General features: G+C 43.6%; 1 protein-coding gene across 4 annotated transcripts in view; it reads left to right on the forward strand.

The window, feature by feature from the left end:
• Window positions 1–19,652, forward strand: part of piezo2b (piezo-type mechanosensitive ion channel component 2b) — a 762,691-nt gene that overhangs the window by 409,582 nt on the left and 333,457 nt on the right. For all 4 annotated transcript variants that reach the window (XM_072569838.1, XM_072569835.1, XM_072569837.1 and 1 more), the window contains exon 5: window positions 491–653. In XM_072569838.1, coding sequence (XP_072425939.1) covers window positions 491–653 — 163 coding nt within the window. The remainder of the gene's footprint in view (window positions 1–490; window positions 654–19,652) is intronic.

Raw genomic sequence — 19,652 nt, forward strand, 5'->3', positions numbered from 1 at the left:
GTTCACAAATCGTTGAACTGCTGAGAAAAGGAGATGGTGAAAACTAGCATGAGTATTGGAATAAATATTATAATTTTCTATTAGTTGTGCTTTGTCAGTGCAGTTTGCCCAAGTGTTAAAAACAAATGTTTTAACTTTGGTTAGAAAGACAAATGACATCGAATTCTGGAGAAATATTTTGGAAGAACATATTTCCAGGACAGAAACTCTCAGTACTTAATAATATGTTGAGTATAATTATTATAAAAAGTAAAAACACATGATTCCAAGGTTGTGCTGGTGTTATATTAGATCTGGAACTATGAATTGTTTTTGCAATTTTATATTCCAAGACAGTCTAATTTCAGTAGTAGTCCATTGTTAGCATCCTGCAAACAAATTTTAAAAGATTGAGTGATTACTAGTGATAACAAAATGAATATACGTCTGTGCTACATTAATTTTGAAAGGTCTTCACATTTACCTAAAGTATGTTTCTTTTTCTTCACAGCGTGAGTGGGGCAGATGCTGGGAACATTATTAGACTTTTTGCTCCAGATGTTGGAATGTTTGTTGCTGGCTTGGCGACGTGGCTTGTCTGTAAAAGTTTAGTTCAACAGCCACCATCAGAAGATATGGCACAGTATAATCCAGAGTTCCAAAATGAAGAGCAGGTAAAACATTTTTTTTAACTTTTGCCTTTGCTTTTAGAACAAATTAGGAACACTGTTTGTGCACCCAAAGGTTCAGTGAAACAAAGTTATTGCTTAGTGACTCCTTGTTAATGTAATAAACTGCCAAAAGCAGACAGTTCCCTCACATTACGATAAAGATACATGTTTCAAGCAGTTGTAGTACATTTCATAGTTTTGTTAAACAAGATATTAGGGAAGTTGTTCATTCAGCACTGCCAAAAAATGATGATGTGATATGAACTCGGGATGGCCAGGGGCTCCAGTTCTGATTAGATTAGATTCCCAACAGTGTGGGAACAGCCCTTCGGTCCAGCCAGTCCACACTGACCCTCCAAAGAGTAACCCACTCAGACCCATTTCCCTCTGACTAATGCACCTAACACTATGGGCAATTTAGCATGGCCAATTCACCTGACCTGCACATCTTTGGATTGTGGGAGGAAACCAGAGCACCCGGAGGAAACCCACACAAACATGGGGAGAATGTGTTAACTCCACACAGACAGTCGCCTGAGGCCGGAATCAAATCTGGAACCCTGGTGCTGTGAGACAGCAGTGCTAACCACTGAGCCACCATGCCGCCCTTCCTCAAAGAAAATAGACACCACTGGGTTGCCCTTTGATTGATAACAATATATATCATACCTATGTAATTTGTATCTTATTGTTATGATGCAATAAATTGTGTCCTGTTTAAGAAACGAGCCACGTCTTGTTAGACCTTAAAGGGTTTCCCTGTACTACACTAGACCAGTCGAACTCTTTAGATCCCAACCAATATGGAGGATGGTGGCAGCAAATCTACCTGATATATCCTTCACTAAGGTGACAATGGTGAGGATCCATCATAATATGTAGGGAATAGTGGTGTACATTTGACTACTTTATCAAAATGTTGATCAGTGATATGGATTCCAATAAGTTTTGAAGAAATCTTCAGACTCAACATTAAGAGTAATTTGAGGCCTGATTTGACAAGACAAAATCTGAGCCATTGGTTAAAAAAAAATCAGATCTGGTTAGAGGCACGAAGAAAAATGTTTGCCTTAGGGTTATGTGGAGGTGGAAAATTAGTTTCATTTGCAGTTACAGATTGCATTGTGTATCAATTAACTTAACAGCAATCTTGAATTGAGGTGTACTCAGAGAACAATGGAGTCTCTGTGAGTAAAATTGAATTCCCTAGTTGACAAAGGGACGATTTTGAAAATACAGTGCATTTACGTGACAGAAATGCTGGAGATAGACTACTTACAGTACAGAGCGAGCATTCCTGCTGTTTGCGGGGCACCACAAAACACTGCTACAGTACAGTGAAGTCAAGGGCCACAGAAGAAATGTTAAAGCAAGGGTACAGCCCTGAGAGCATCATGAAATCAGAATTAAAGTGACATTAGAGCAGTTTACACATCTAAAAGCCACAGCCTAATGAAAGAAGAAAGTTGGGAGAGTACTCAGGATTTAGAAGAGAGTGGCAGATTTGTTATTGGAACTGTAGTAAAGGCAGAAAGAATTTATTAAGATCAGAGATGAGATTCATCTCGGGGAAAAAATGGAAAGCAATAGTGATTATTATGAGGGCAATTTGTCTAGGAAAATCTTGCCTTCAACTTGGCACTTGGTGAATATTCCAACACACTTCTAACTTGAAGCTGATAGGTAGTCAGTGGGGTGTCAGGAGGTGAATTACTTGCTTCAGACTTCCAAAAAATCTGTCTTGATGTTGTAGCCACAAAATCTATCTGGTTGGCCAATTCAATTTCTGGTCAATGGTGACCTCTGGATGTTGATAGCAGTTGAATCGTGAATATTATCCAGAACATTTAATTCAGATATGTACCAGATTGTTGCCCATCTTGGAGAAATCAATTCTGAAGATATAGAATTGCCTTCAACTAGGTAAAGATAAATCAGAAGCTGAATAATTTAATACATCCAGAAGCGTCCACTCCCTCCCACCACTGATGCTCAGTAGCAACACTGTGTAACATTTACGGTATACACTGCAGAATTTTATCAAAGATCCTTCCAAACAGATCATTTCTACCACTTAGAAGGAGAAGGGCAGCAGATACATAGAACACCGCCACCTGTAAGTTCCTCTCAAAGCCTGACTGGAAATATGTCAATGTTCCTTCATGGTCATTGGCTCAAAATGCTGGAATTCCATTCCTAATGGCATTATGGATCTATCAACAGCACATGGACTGCAGGGAGTCAAGAAGGCAGCCCACCACCACCACCTTAGAAGTAACTTGAGATGAATGATAAATGCTAGCCCAATTAGCAATGTCCATGTTCCATGACTGAATTAAAAATAACACTGGCTGCTGCCATATGCAAGGTGCCATTAACTGTACACATCTTACTGAGAGGGCCAAACCTTAATACTGCAGAATTCATGAATCGGAAGGGGTTCTACTTCAGTAATACACATGTGATCTGTGATCACCATTACCATTTCCTGGAGGACAATACCTGTCACCTTCACAGCTGCAGAACCCCTGTGTTTGCACCTGCTCTCTTGTCCTACTGTATTTGAGGTTCCAAGTGCCTTAATAGGATAGTTACTTGGGATCAAGGGCTGCTCACTGTGATCATGGCTGATGACGCTATTGCACAATCTTTTGACTGATGTGGCCCACAGGTATAATGCTGCCCGTGATGAGACTTGAACGGTAGTGGAGCAGATGATAGAACTGTTGAAGATGCGTTTCTACTGCTTAGACTGATCTGGGTGCTTTCCACTATCGTCCAGAGAGCAGGCATATAGAACATAGAACATAGAACATAGAAGAATACAGCGCAGTACAGGCCCTTTGGCCCTCGATGTTGCACCGATCAAAGCCCACCTAACCTACACTAACCCACTATCCTCCATATACCTATCCAATGCCCGCTTAAATACCCATAAAGAGGGAGAGTCCACTACTGCTACTGGCAGGGCATTCCATGAACTTACGACTCGCTGAGTGAAGAACCTACCCCTAACATCAGTCCTATATCTACCCCCGCTTAATTTAAAGCTATGCCCCCTTGTAATAGCTGACTCCATATGTGGAAAAAGGTTCTCACTGTCAACCCTATCTAACCCCCTAATCATCTCGTACACCTCTATCAAATCACCCCTAAACCTTTTTTTCTCCAAAGAAAACAACCCCAAGTGCCTCAGCCTTTCCTCATAGGATCTTCCTACCATACCAGGCAACATCCTGGTAAACTTCCTCTGCACCCGTTCCAGTGCCTCCACATCCTTCCTATAGTATGGGGACCAAAACTGCACACAATATTCCAGATGCGGCCGCACCAGAGTCTTATACAACTGCAGCATGACCTCAGGACTCCGGAACTCAATTCCTCTACCAATAAAAGCCAGTACGCCATATGCCTTCTTCACTGCACTATTTACCTGGGTGGCAACTTTCAGAGATCTGTGTACATGGACACCAAGATCCCTCTGCTCTTCCACACTACCAAGTAGTCTACCATTAGCCCAGTAATCCATCTTTTTATTACTCTTACCAAAGTGAATCACTTCACACTTAGCTACATTGAACTCCATTTGCCACCTTTCTGCCCAGCTCTGCAGCTTCTCTATATCCCGCTGTAACCTGCCATATCCTTCCTCACTGTCTACAACTCCTCCGACTTTCGTATCATCCGCAAACTTGCTCACCCAACCTTCTAACCCTTCCTCCAGGTCATTTATAAAAATGACAAACAGCAATGGTCCCAAAACAGATCCTTGCGGAACACCGCTAGTGACGGCACTCCAAGATGAACCTTTGCCATCAACTACTACCCTCTGTCTTCTTCCAGAGAGCCAATTCCTAATCCAAACCTCCAACTCACCCTCAATGCCATATCTCTGTATTTTCTGCAGTAGCCTACCATGGGGGACCTTATCAAACGCCTTACTAAAATCCATATATACCACATCTACCGCTTTCCCCTCATCTACCTCCTTCGTCACCTTCTCAAAGAATTCAATAAGGTTTGTGAGGCACGACCTGCCCTTCACAAAACCATGCTGACTATCCTTGATCACATCACTCTTATCCAGATGTGCATAAATCCTATCCCTTACAATTCTCTCTAAGACTTTGCCCGCAACAGAAGTGAGACTCACTGGCCTATAGTTACTAGGATTATCCCTACTCCCCTTCTTGAACAAGGGAACCACGTTTGCTAGCCTCCAGTCCTCTGGCACTACACCTGTCGACAAAGAGGACACAAAAATCAAGGCCAATGGCTCTGCAATCTCCTCCCTTGCTTCCCAGAGAATCCTAGGATAAATGCCATCAGGCCCAGGGGACTTATCTATTTTCACCCTTGCCAGAATTTCCAACACCTCTTCTCTACATATCTCAAAGCCATCCATTCTACTTATTCGTGCCTCAGTATTCATATCGACAACAATGTCCTGTTCCTGAGTGAATACTGACGAAAAGTATTCATTCAGCGCCTCCCCAATCTCTTCAGCCTCCACACGCAACTTCCCATTACTATCCTTGATTGGACCTATTCCTTCCCTAGTCATTCTTTTATTCCTAACATACCTATAGAAAGCCTTAGGGTTTTCCCTAATCCTACCAACTAAGGACCTTTCATGTCCCCTCCTTGCTGCTCTTAGCTCTCTCTTCAGGTCCTTCCGGGCTACCTTATAACTCTCAATCGCTCCTATTGAACCTTCACGCCTCATCTTTACAAAGGCCGCCCTCTTCCATTTAACAAGAGATTCCAACTCCTTATTAAACCACGGCTCCCTCACATGACCCTTTCCTCCCTGCCTGATAGGTACGTACTTATCAAGGACACTCAATAGTTGCTCCTTGAACAAGTTCCACATATCAATTACGCTCTTGCCTTGGAATCTACTTTTCCAATCCACACATCCTAAGTCATGCCTCAACGCATCATAATTTCCCTGCCCCCAGCTATAACTCTTGCCCTGTAGTACACACTTATCCCTCTCCATCACTAGACTAAAAATCACCGAATTGTGGTCACTGTCCCCAAAGTGCTCACCTACCTCTAGTTCTAATACCTGGCCTGGTTCGTTACCCAGAACCAAATCCAGTATGGTCTCACCTCTTGTTGGCTTATCTACATATTGTGTCAGGAAACTCTCCTGCACACATTGCACAAACACTGACCCATCTAACGAACTTGAGCTATAGCTTTCCCAATCAATATCAGGAAAGTTAAAGTCTCCCATAACAATCACCCTATTACTGTCACTCTTCTCCTGAATCATCTTCGCAATCCTTTCTTCAACGATTCTAGGACTATTAGGAGGCCTGTAAAAGACTCCTAACAGGGTGACCTCACCTCTCCTATTCCTAACCTCAACCCAAACTACCTCAGATGGCAAATCTTCATCCATCTTCCTTTCCACCGCTATAATACTATCTTTGACAAGCAAAGCCACACCCCCCCCTCTTTTACCCCCACCTCTGACCCTACTAAAACATTTAAACCCTGGAACCTGCAACAGCCAATCCTGTCCCTGATCTAGCCATGTCTCCGTAATAGCCACAACATCGAAGTCCCAGGTACCAACCCACGCTGCGAGTTCACCTACCTTATTTCGTATACTTCTGGCATTAAAGTATACACACTTCAAGCCACTCTTCTGTTTACAGGCACCCTCCTTTAAGATTGATGCCATATTCCTAACCTTCTTACACTCCAGGTCCTGCACCCTAAAGCTACAGGCTGGGTTCCCATGCCCCTGCAGAGTTAGTTTAAACCCCCCCCAAGAGCACTAGCAAACCTCCCCCCAAGGATACTGGTGCCCCTCAGGTTCAGGTGCAGACCATCCTGTCTATAGAGGTCCCACCTTCCCCAGAAAGAACCCCAGTTATCCAAGTACCGAAATCCCTCCCTCCTGCACCATCCCTGTAGCCACGCATTTAACTGTTCTCTCTCCCTATTCCTCGACTCTCTATCACGTGGCACGGGTAACAAACCAGAGACAACAACTCTGTTCGTTCTAACTCTGAGCTTCCAACCTAGCTCCCTAAAAGCCTGTCTAACATCCTCAGCACTCCTCCTACCTATGTCATTGGTGCCAATATGGACCACGACTTCAGGCTGCTCCCCCTCCCCCTTAAGGACCCGGAAAACACGATCAGAGACATCACGTACCCTTGCACCTGGGAGGCAACATACCAAACGTGAGTCTCTCTCGTTCCCACAAAACCGCCTATCTGTGCCCCGAACTATCGAGTCCCCAATTATTATTGCTCTGCTCTTCTCCACCCTTCCCTTCTGAGTAGCGGGGACAGGCTCCGAGTAGCATATGTGGTATCATACTGGAGCACTGTGTATTTAACTCAATGAGGTGATCTGCTGAATGCTCAGGAACTGGAGGAATGAGAGCTGATCTACTGGATGCTGAGGAACTGGGAGAATGGGTGATTTTGAGAAGATTTGTAGCTCAGGTTGAGGTTATAGATGTAGGTTTGCTCGCTGAGTTGGAAGGTTCATTTTCAGACATTTTGTCACCCTACTAGTTAACATCTTCAGTGGGTCTCCAGGCAAAATACTGTTGGTAATTCCTTCTTTCTATTCTGTTGTTTAGGTTTCGTTGGGTTGGTGATGTCAATTCTGTTCTTTTCCTCGGGGTGGTAGATTGGGTCTAACTCGATGTATTTGTTGATCGAGGTCCGGTTGGAATGCCATGCTTCTAGGAATTCTCGTGCGTGTCTATGTTTGGCTTGTCCTAGGATGGATGTGTTGACCCAGTCGATGTGGTGTCCTTCCTCATCTGTATGTACGGATACTAATGAGAGAGTGTTGTGTCGTCTTGTGGCTAGTTGATGTATCCTGTTGGCTAGTTTTCTGCCTATTTGTCCAATGTAGTGTTTGTTACAGTCCTTGCACGGTATTTTGTAAATGACATTAGGTTTGCTTGTGGTCTATATAGGGTCTTTCAAGTTCATCAGCTGCTGTTTTAGTGTGCTGGTGGGTTTGTGGGCTACCAAGATGCCAAGGGGTCAGACCTTTGCAGCAAAACAATTGTGAAATGAAGAATAGTCACTGGTCATTGGTCAGCATGCCAGCATTTGGTTTGTGTTGTGGGAGCTAATTGCAGCCTCTATTTAGTTAAATTGTATTTGTTTTTGCCAGCTCTAAATAAAATGTCATGTTTTGAACTGTCTGTATGCTTCTGTGTCTGCGATAATCCCCTTCTGAACAATGACAAGATTATTGCTTACAGTAGGCATTGACAATTAAGTAATGGTAACCTAGAGAGTGTATTTAGATGGGCTGCAGCTAAGGACAGCATAACTATATGAGCTGGCAGTTAAGCACAACTAAAATGAGCGAATGGGGTTATATGTACAAGGGAGTGTCAGCTATACTGGCTTATGCTGTTTGCTTTGTAACTTTGTAGCTACTGTCTCTTGATAGATATCTGGTGAGTGCCAAGGTGTTCTGGGAATGTCAGGTGATGTGATGGGTCTAGAATATAGTAGGGTTGAGCTGTAAGAGTAGGTTAAGTGATGAGGTGAGTTTGGTAAGATCCTGCAAGAAATCCCATCACGCCTCATGGAGAGGACCCCTCTGTGAAACTCAACAAAATTGACATTTAACCAGAAAAAAGAACATACAGCTCAACCCTAAGAGTCACTGTCAATTCTGTGGAGCAAGGATACCTCCTCAAAGGCATAAACAGTGCCCAGCTATTGAAAAATAATTCCCTAGCTGTAAAACAATAGGTCACTTGCAGACCATGTGTAGAATAGAACACAGTTGCAAAACAGCAGAAAGCCAAATAGTTACTCACACATATAAATTGATGAGGTGTAACAGGTCACGATAAAAAATTAAAAGGTATTGCCAGGGGAAATAGGTGATACAAGCATAGCATTTTGACATGAAGTTACTTATCTCATTGGGCATGTCATCAAGTTGAAGCTTGATACAGGGATGTGCGTCACTGTATTATCAGACAATATAACATGGTTGAAGAAATAATATTTATAGTCCTCAGCAGTGCAAGTTCATGGTCCAAGTAGTATAATACTCAAGCTGTAAGGTAGTCTACAAGCAACTCTGCAAGTTTCACATAGAAAGAACATACACATCCTTCATGCTTAAGGATGATTATTTAAGCACGAATGCATGTCATGCTTAAGGATGATTATTTAAGCACGAATGCATGTCTTAGCATAAACTTCTTAAAGTGGATGGAAATGTTACACCAGTTACAGTCAGCAGGCAAATGGCCATAAAACAGCTAGTCATGCCACAATTGTTCAAGTGAAACTCAGTAGAGGATTTCACAGCGCTTCCTAGGTCAGGTGGGCTCAAAAAGAAGAGGAAATCTTTTGAAAGAGATTTGTTGGCATAAATTAAGTGTTTCATATTTTCAACATGATGGAAATCTATAACCAAATACCAGGTTATAGTCCAACAGGTTTAATTGGAAGCACACTAGCTTTCGGAACGACGTCACCTGATTGTCACCTGATGAAGGAGCATCGCTCCGATAGCTAGTGTGCTTCCAATTAAACCTGTTGGACTATAACCTGGTGTTGTGTGATTTTTAACTTTGTACACCCCAGTCCAACACCCGCATCTCCGAATTATAACCAAATAGGTTTTGTAAAAATGTTTTCCACTAATAGAGGATTTGACTAAGAAAAAGAAGAAAGCATATGTCAGGTATAGACAGGATAGATCGAGTGAATCCTTAGAAGAGTATAAAGGCAGGAGGAGTGTACTTAATAGAGAAATCAGGAGGGCAAAAAGGTGACATGAGATAGCTTTGGCAAATAGAGTTAAGGAGAATCCTAAGGGTTTTTACAAAGACATTAAGGACAAAAGAGTAACTAGGGAGAAAATAGGGCCCCTCAAAGATCAGCAAGATGGCATTTGTGTGGAGCCGCAGGAGATGGGGGAGATACTAAACAAGTATTTTGCATCAGTATTTACTGACATAGAATGTAGCGAAATAGATGGTGACATCTTGAAAAATGTCCATATTACAGAGGAGGAAGTGCTGGATGTCTTGAAACGCATAAAAGTGGATAAATCCCCAGGACCTGATCAGGTGTACCCTAGAACTCTGTGGGAAGCTAGAGAAGTGATTGCTGGGCCTCTTACTGAGATATTTGTATCATCGATAGTCACAGGTGAGGTGCCAGAAGACTGGAGGTTGGATAACGTGGTGCCACTGTTTAAGAAAGGTGGTAAGGACAAGCCAGGGAACTATAGACCATTGAGCCTGATGTCAGTGGTGGGCAAGTTTTTGGAGAGAATCCTGAGGGACATGTATTTGGAAAGGCAAAGACTGATTAGGGATAGTCAACATGGCTTTGTGCGTGGGAAATCATGTCTCACAAACTTGATTGAGTTTTCTGGAGAAGTAACAAAGAGGATTGATGGGGGCAGAGTGGTAGACATGATCTATATGGACTTCAGTAAGGCATTTGACAAAGTTCCCCATGGGAGATTGGTTAGCAAGGTTAGATCTCATGGAATACAGGGAGAACTAGCCATTTGGATACAGAACTGGCTCAAAGATAGAAGACAGTGGGTACTGGTGGAAGGCTGTTTTTCAGACTGGAGGCCTGTGACCAGTGGAGTGCCTCAAGGATCGATGCTCAGCCCACTACTTTTCATCATTTATATAATGATTTGGATGTGAGCATAAGAGGTTTAGTTAGCAAGTTTGCAGATGACACCAAAATTGGAGGTGTAGTGGACAGCTAAGAAGATTTCCTCAGATTACAACGGGATCTTGATCAGATGGGCCAATGGAATTTAATTTAGATAAATGTGAGGTACTGCATTTTGGGAAAGCGAATCTTAGCAGGACGTATACACTTAAAGGAAAGTTCCTAAGGAGTGTTGCTGAACAAAGAGACCTTGAAGTGCAGGTTCATAGTTCCTTAAAAGTAAAGTCGCAGATAGACAGACAGGATAGTGAAGAAGGTGTTTGGTATGCTTTGCTTTATTAGTCAGAGTATTGAGTACAGGAGTTGGGAGGTCATGTTGCGGCTGTACAGGACTCTGCTTAGGCCACTGTTGGAGTATTGTATGCAATTCTGGTCTCCTCCCTATCGGAAAGATGTTGTGAAACTTGAAAGGGTTCAGAAAAGGTTTACAAGGATGTTGCCAGGGTTGGAGAATTTGAGCTATAGGGAGAAGCGAGTAGGCTGGGGCTGTTTTCCCTGGAGTGTCGGAGGGTGAGGGGAAAATCATGAGGAGCATGGATAGGATAGGATAAATAGATAAAGTCTTTTCCCTGGGGTGGGGGAGTCCAGAACTAGAGGGCATAGTTTTAGGGTGAGAGGGGAAAGATATAAAAGAGACATAAGGGGCAACGTTTTCATGATGAGGGTGGTACGTATGGAATGAGCTGCCAGAGGAAGTGGTGGAGGCAAGTACATCTGCAACATTTAAAAGGCATCTAGATGGATATATGAATAGGAAGAGTTTGGAGGGATATGCACCAGGTGCTGGCAGGTGGGACTAGATTGACTTGGGATATCTGGTCAGCATGGATGAGTTGGACTGAAGGGTCTGTTTCTGTGCTGTACATCTCTATGACTCTATGACTCTTAGAACATAGAACATAGAAGAATACAGCGCAGTACAGGCCCTTCGCCCCTCTATGTTGCGCCGATCAAAGCCCACCTAACCTACACTAACCCACTATCCTCCATATACCTATCCAATGCCCGCTTAAATACCCATAAAGAGGGAGAGTCCACTACTGCTACTGGCAGGGCATTCCATGAACTTACGACTCGCTGAGTGAAGAACCTACCCCTAACATCAGTCCTATATCTACCCCCCCTTAATTTAAAGCTATGCCCCCTTGTAATAGCTGACTCCATACGTGGAAAAAGGTTCTCACTGTCAACCCTATCTAACCCCCTAATCATCTTGTACACCTCTATCAAATCACCCCTAAACCTTCTTTTCTCCAAAGAAAACAACCCCAAGTGCCTCAGCCTTTCCTCATAGGATCTTCCTACCATACCAGGCAACATTCTCCCATCTCTGAAGAAAGTTCAGATGACAAGAGCCAGCAACACTTGTGTGGGGATGAGAACAGAATGTGTTCAAGAAACTCATCAAGTCTGGCACATCTGTGGAGAGTAAAACAAAACTAATGTTTTGAGTCCATTATGACTTTTCAAAACTGAAGGGGACTGGATAAATGTTAGTTCTTATGCTGTTGACAGAAGGGGTTAGTGGGGGGGACAATGTGGGTGGGTGTGGGCACAGGGAGTAAGTGAAACATGTTGTGAGGGTGCTGATGAAGGACCTTTGCCCGAAACATGATTTTCCTGCTTCTGAGATGCTGCCTGACCTGCTGTGTTTTCCAGCATCACTGTCTCGACTCCAATCTCCAGCATCTGCAGTCTTCCCCTCACCTTATCCTAACATGTTGTGAGGGTGCCTAGTCCAAAAGACAAAGACAGTGATAGTGGCACTAAAGGGATGACAGAGATGTAAAACAAGTGTGAATAATGGGAAAAGGAGAAAATGGGTCCATTTTGTTGAAAGGTTTTGCTGAGATGAGCATTTTGCACAGACCAATGGACTAGGTTGAATGAACAGCTCTGGAGTTTGAAAGATGTAGGCCAACAATCTAGGGAACCTTCAAGTTCCTTTTTAGTCAACCAATTAGCACATTTTTGATATATCTTCAGGCCAGATGAGACTTGAACCAAGACCTCCTGGCTCTACCTTATTGTCCATGTTTTATTTTTTAAAAAAATACCAAATCACTTGTGACACCAATTACTGCCCACTGGGGGGGAGTACAACATAATAAAAATAAGAGAGAGTAGGTAGAGTGAGGGACTTAAAAATTAAAATGAAGTTCTCCTTCACAGTCTTAATAGCAATGTCTATCATGCCAATATAATTGTAACCAATTGTTATTATTAATAGTAGCTCTTGATTCTTGAGTTAGTAAATATTAAAAATAAAAGAACAAGTATGTTTTACCCTGAAGTCAAAATTTGGTTTTCTTTTCAGAAACAAGGTTGATCGGCTGGAAAGCTTTCTCTTCGCAAGTTTTCCTTCTCAGCTTGTTCTTAGCTGGCTTCATTCTAACTGAACAAAATAAAACAAAGATCTCTCCAACCAATTTGTGTTCAAAAATCAACTCCAGCAGGGGTCAACAAAGCAATCAGTTATTATTACTCATATAACTTACAGAAGGTCTTCAAAATTATCAGGGGTCTGGACAAAGTGGCTTTACTTGTAAACAGACCAAGAAATCAAAAGTCACTGTTTTAAAATTATTTTCAAAAGAAGAAAATGTGAGATGATAGAACAAAACTAACCCGCTAGTAATTTAGGCATGGAATTTCCTGGAAGTTGAGGGAATCAGTTTCAATTAAGGCATTCAAGAGGGAATTGGATGATCATTCAAATTGAATTAATATACAGGTTTGTAGGGAAAAGGCAATAAAGTATTGCTAAGTTAAAATGCTCAGAAGACCATTGGAACTTGATGGACTGAATGGCTGCCTTCTGAACCACAATAATTCTTGATTCTGACTCTGTATTTGTTATGGATCAGTTGAGGCCTCCTCAAAATATTTTAAGAAGGTAGCCTAGACTAACTTTTTCTTATTTTATCGGTAGACGTGGAGTGCATGTTCTAGATATGATACAACTGGTCAAACCACTCGATCTTAAGCAAAGCAAAATTTATTTAAGCACTATAGCTAAAATACAAACAAAAGAAAGAGGAACTTAGAAAAAGTTAACATTGGAAAACTTAACTGAATAATAGATGCAGTATCTATTACTATTAACTGTTCCAGTATAGTAACATCTTATAAACACACTCTTGGCAAAAAGATAAATTCAAACGCAGATTCTTACAGGCAATTCTCCAAGCCAGGATGAAACAATATCGAGAGATTTCAGGGCATGTGGCAGCTAAGAATCATTTTACTGAAGCTCCAACTGTTCTGGGAGCCAAACAGTTTTTCACTGCTACAACTAAAATAAACTAGTAAGCTTGATCTGTGACAACTGGCCACTGCCTTCCATTGTCACAACTGTTTTAAAAAATACCTAAAGACCTCCTCTGATTGTTGACTTAGTTGGTCCACCATAGCCACTTAGACACCCCTGCTTTTACAACCTCTTCAAAAGAAAAGGAAAAAATAACCTTTTTAAAGTGACATCATTGTCCCAAATTCTTGTTTCAAAACATTCTCCAATGTTCATGGTAAACTGTCAATGGCCTCTTTGAAATACCACTCCTGGTATTTCCACAAAACCTAATATGAAACCATATTTTCATAATTCTTCAAAACTGAAGTTCTCCAATCAATATTAAACATCAACCATCTTCGTGATGTTATATGTTATAAATTCATGACCCTGGTCTTTACTGCAGTTTAAAATGTTTGTCTCCTCTGATTATTTAATTCCTTACTATAACATGGTACCAGAAGTAAAACGATAGATGTAGGAGATATATTAGGTAAAATATATTAGGTATTCCTAACGAAGGGCTTTTGCCCGAAACTTCGATTTTCCTGCTTCTCCGATGTTGCCTGAACTGCTGTGCTTTTCCAGCACCACTCTAATCCAGAATATGAGATATAATACTGTACATAAAATTCAATGGGCAAAGAGGATTTCATTTTTCTCTTGAAGATTCAAATATTCTACAGCTCGTAACAGGAAAACCTTGATGTATGTCTGTTAAGCTTCGAGCTGCTGTAGATATCCCTGGCACACATGCATAGAAATTCCCTAGCAAGTTTAAACTTCCATTGGGCTGGTGTGTGCAGGGCCTTCCACAAATTCCAGAAACTGTGAATTCAGAATTGGAGACTTGTCAGATACACAGGACATCTTTGGATATTTATTTTGAAAGTATTATGTTGTTTAATACTTAGTTCAAATCATAGATTATCCAGCATTACTGAACTAAGCACCACAACTGTAATGACCCCCACCATTCTCCCACATCAACATGGCCCGACTACTGCCCTGTCATTACCACTTCAAAGATTTTCATGGTTGAAGAGTGTGGTGCTGGAAAAGCACAGCTGGTCAGGCAGCATCCGAGGAGCAGGAGAGTCGATGTTTAGAGCATATGCTGTTCATCAGGAATGAGGGGGGTGGCCTAAGGGGGCTGAGAGATAAATGAGAAGGGGGGGTGGGGCTGGGAGGAAGGTAGCTGGGAATATGTTAGGTAGATGATTTAGGGTAAAGGTGAAATCTCAGAGAGGAGAGTGGACCGAACAGGTGGGAAGGAAGATGGATAGGTAGGACAGTTCAAGAGGGCGGTGCCAAGTTGGAGGGTTGGATCTGGGATAAGGTGGGGAGAGGGAAATGGAGAAACTGGTGAAATCCACATTGATCCTATGTGGTTGGAGGGTTGCAAGGCGAAAGTTGAGGCGTTCTTCCTCCAGGCATCAGGTGGTGGGAGTTTGGTGGTAGAGGAAGCCCAGTACTTGCATGTCCTTGGCAGAGTGGGAGGGAGAGTTAAAGTGCTCAGCCACAGGGCGGTGGAGTTGTTTAATATGTGTACCAGAGATGATTTCTGAAATGTTCCGCAAGTTGGCGTCCTGTCTCCCCAGTGTAGAGGAGACAACATCGAGAGTGACGGACACAGTAGATGGAGTGTGTGGAAGTACAGATAAATCTCTGTCAGATGTGGAAGAATCCTTTGGGACCTTGGACAGAGGTGAAGGGAGAGGTGTGGGTGCAGGTTTTCCACTTCTCGTGATGGCAGGGGAAGGTGCCGGGAGTGGAGGGTGGGTTGGTGGGGGGGTGTGGACCTAATAAGAGAGTCACTCCGGAATGCAGATAGGGGTGGGGACGGAAATAAACCCCTGGTGGTGCGGTCTGTTTGTAGGTGGCAGAAATGGCAGAGGATGAAGCAATGTATTCAGAGGTTGATGGGGTGGAAAGTGAGGACCAGAGGTTCTGTCCTTGTTGTGAGTGGAGGGATGGGGTTCAAGGGCAGAAATGCAGGAAGTGGAGGAGATGCAATAGAGGGCATTGTTGACCACGTGGGAGGGTAAGTTGCGGTCTTTGAAGAAGGAGGCCATCTTTTTTTTTTAGATTACTTACAGTGTGGAAACAGGCCCTTCGGCCCAACAAGTCCACACCGACCCACAGAAGCACAACCCACCCAATCCCCTACATTTACCCCTTTACCTAACACTACGGGCAATTTAGCATGACCAATTCACCTAACCTGCACATCTTTGGACTGTGGGAGGAAACCGGAGCACCCGGAGGAAACCCACACAGACACGGGGAGAATGTGCAAACTCCACACAGTCAGTCACCTGAGTCAGGAATTGAACCCAGGTCTCTGGTGCTGTGAGGCAGCAGTGCTAACCACTGTGCCACCGTGCCACCTGACTCCCCTTCCTTCTCCTTGAAAACCTTCAGGAGCTGTTCGCACTGCTTCACGCTTCTGAAGGTCACATCGAAGTAGCCTGCCCCAGGGAAATCCTGCAGGCAGTACACATCCGCTGCTGCAAGCCTGCAACACTCCAGCAGAACTTTCTTCCCAGTGTTCTTTGGTGGAATTGGTTCTCCTGGGCTCAGATGTGGTGGAGGCGGATAAATTAGGAATATGGGATAGTGTTTTTACAGGAGGCAGGGTGAGAGGAGGTATAGTCCAGGTAGTTGTGGGAGTTGGTCAGTTTGTAGTAGATGTCCGTGTTAAGTCGGTCACCAGAAATTGAAATGGAGAGGTCCAGGAAGGAGAGGGAGGTGTCCGAGATGGTCCAGGTGAACTTGAGGACAGGGTGGCAGGTGTTTTTACCATCCCCCAGCCCAGCCCTGCAATGTTTTTACCATGTCCCCTAGACCCAGCCCTGCTGTATTTTTACTGTCCCCCCCAGACCACCCCCTCACTGACGATGAACGATCAGTCCTCAGTAAAGGCCTCACCTTCATCCTCCTACGCTCCCGGATCAATGAGTTTAACACACTTTGTGACATTTAATTTTCTTCAGCCGCCTCCCCTCTCCGTGCGTACCTTTTCCATCAGGACTCCCGCCCACCCTCCAAGGAAGCCTTCTACCCCTCCAACACACCCCATCTACCTGGACACTCTGTGCTGGTCTGTTACCTGCCCTTGATCTCTTCATTTACAGCTGCCTTCGTGACATTGACTGCCTCAGCCTGTCCACCCCTCACCCACTCCAACTTCTTACCCTTGCAACGCGCAGCCTTCCATTCCCTCCCACTCCAACCCCAGCCTTACTATCAAACTAGCAGACAAGGTGGACTCAGTGGTAGTTTGGTGCACAGACTTCCACTCTGCTGAAGCTAGGTGTCAACTTGCAGACACTTCCTTCTATTGCCCCCTCGAACTTGACCTCACCTCCCATCACCAAACCATCATCTCCCAGACTATCCAAAACCTCATCACCTCAGGCGATCTCCCACCAATCACCTCCAACCTCATAGCCCGCCCAGTTCTACTTCCAACCTGAAATTCACAAACCTGACTGCCCCAGTTGACCCATCATCTCAGCCTACTCCTGCCCCACCGAATTTACCTCTGCATACCTTGACACTGTCCTGTCCCCCTTGGTCCAGGAACTCCCCACATACATTCGGGACACCACCATAATCCCTCCACCTCCTCTATGACTTTTGTTTGCCTGGACCCCAACACCTCATCTTTACCATGGACATCCAGTTCCTGTATATCCATCCACCATGATGAAGGCCTCCAAGACCTCCATTTCTTCCTCTCTCGCTGACCTAACCACTACCCTTCCACTGGCACACTCACTTGATTGATTGAACTGGTCCCCACCTTCAATAATTTCTCCATAGAATCCTCCCACTTCTTCAGACTAAAGGGGTAGCCATGGGCAGCTGCATGGGCCCTCACTATGTCTGCCGCTTTGTCGGTTACATGGAACAATCCATCTTACACAGCTACACTGGCACCATTCCCCACCTCTTCCTCTGCTACATCAACTGTGCTCCCACAAGGAGGCTGATCAGTTCATCAACTTCACTAACACCTTCCAGCCTGACCTCAAGTTCACCTGGACCATCTCAGGCACCTCCCTCTCCTTCCTGGACCTATTCATCTCCATTTCCAGTGATCGACTTAACACGGACATCTACTATAAACCCACCGACTCCCACAACTACCTGGACTACACCTCCTCCTTCCCTCCCTCCTGTAAAAATGCTTATTTCCAAATCCTCTGCCTTTAGCGCATCTGCTCCCAGGAGGACCAATTCCACTGTAAAACATCCCAGATGGCCTCCTTCTTCAAAGAGCGCAATTTCCCTCCCACATGGTTGACGATGCCCTGCAACGCATCTCCTCCACTTCCTGCACCTCTGCCCTTGAACCCCACCCCTCCAGACGCAATAAGGACAGAAATCCCTGGTCCTCACCTTCCCCTCCTACAAACCTCTGGATACAACACTTCATCCTCAGCCATTTCCACCACCTACAAACAGACCCCACTACCAGGGATACATTACCCTCACCGCCCCTACCTGCATTTCAGAGAGTCCATTCTCTCCGCAACTCTGGCATCCCTCACCAACCCATCCTCCACTCCTGCCACCTTCCCCTGCCATTGCAAGAAGTACAAAACCTGCACCCATACCTCCCCACTCACCTCCTTCCAAGGCCCCAAAAGATCTTTCCACATCTGATAGAGATTTGTCTGTACTTCCACACATTTCATCTGCTGTGTTCCATTGCTCTCGATGTGGTCTCCGCTACATTGGGGAGACAGGACACTAACTTGTGGAACGTTTCACAGAACATCTTTGGGACACACTCACTAAACAACGCCATCTCCCAGTGTCTGAACACTTTAACTACCACTCCCACTCCACCAAGGACATGCAAGTCCTGGGCCTCCTCCATAGCCAAAATCTCACCTCATCTTCTCCACCCATACGGAATCAATGTGGATTTTACCGCCAACATACATTTGTTTCATTTTGAAAACACAATATGAGCCTGCTCTGTCTTCTGGGATAAATATTTTTTTTACCAGAAATCTTATTAAATGTTCATGGAAAATGGCAAAGAGTCATTCCTTTGGCAGAGTCACTGACCTTTGTAAAATCCTCATTAAGAGCAAAGAAATGCTAAACTGAATGCCAAACTTAATGTGTAAATTCTTTAACTGAACTATTTTTATATTTTTCAGCATAAATATTACTTTCTGTATGAGTCTGAAGTTACTGACAAGATATTTTAATGCATTTTTGTCACATGGAAGTAATTCAGTATTAATTCCTGATTAGTTGCAATCTCAAGGTGAAAATGCATGCCAGGAATTGAATTAGGTATGTACAGTACCATCTGATAGGTTATCCAGTTCAGAACAAGAGTATCAAAATTGTTTGTTTTTTTTGAGCACCTACATTCAGCTTGATCAGTGTTGATATTGATGTTAAGAGAAATGCTTTTTAAAAAGTGCAATAGGTTTGTTCTGTTTGAATAAGGTAAATATGAAATTGCTGTTGTCCCAGAGGGCCATAGGGCTTCTCTCTCATCAAAGAGATAATTGGTTGTGGTTTAAACTAAGAATCACCATCAGGTGAGGGGAAAGGTCCTTCACGCTGGCTGGGAATTGAACTCATGCTGCTGGTCCAGCCAACTGAGTTAACTGACCTCCATTCTGTTTGAATACCCATTCGTGACTAAACATGTGTGTTCAGTCGAATAAAAATTAATATCAAAGCTACAAGAATGATGTTGAAACATATTCCTAACATTGCAAAAAGTTCAGTAGGTGATGGTGAAATATTCTATATAATTATTGAAACTACAGAGCTATTTGAAAGCAAGGGACTGATATGTTTTGCAGGTCTGGCAGCATCTGTGGAGAGAAATTGGAGTTAACATTTCAGGTCCAGTGTTGCTTCCTCAGAACTGATGGTAGCTAGGAAATGTTGGTTTATATACATAAGATAGGATGGGGGAGGGGGTCAGGATGAGAGTGTTGGGTGGAGAGAGTC

The sequence above is a fragment of the Chiloscyllium punctatum genome, chromosome 5, assembly GCF_047496795.1.
Source record: "Chiloscyllium punctatum isolate Juve2018m chromosome 5, sChiPun1.3, whole genome shotgun sequence".
NCBI classification, from domain to species: Eukaryota; Metazoa; Chordata; class Chondrichthyes; order Orectolobiformes; family Hemiscylliidae; genus Chiloscyllium; species Chiloscyllium punctatum.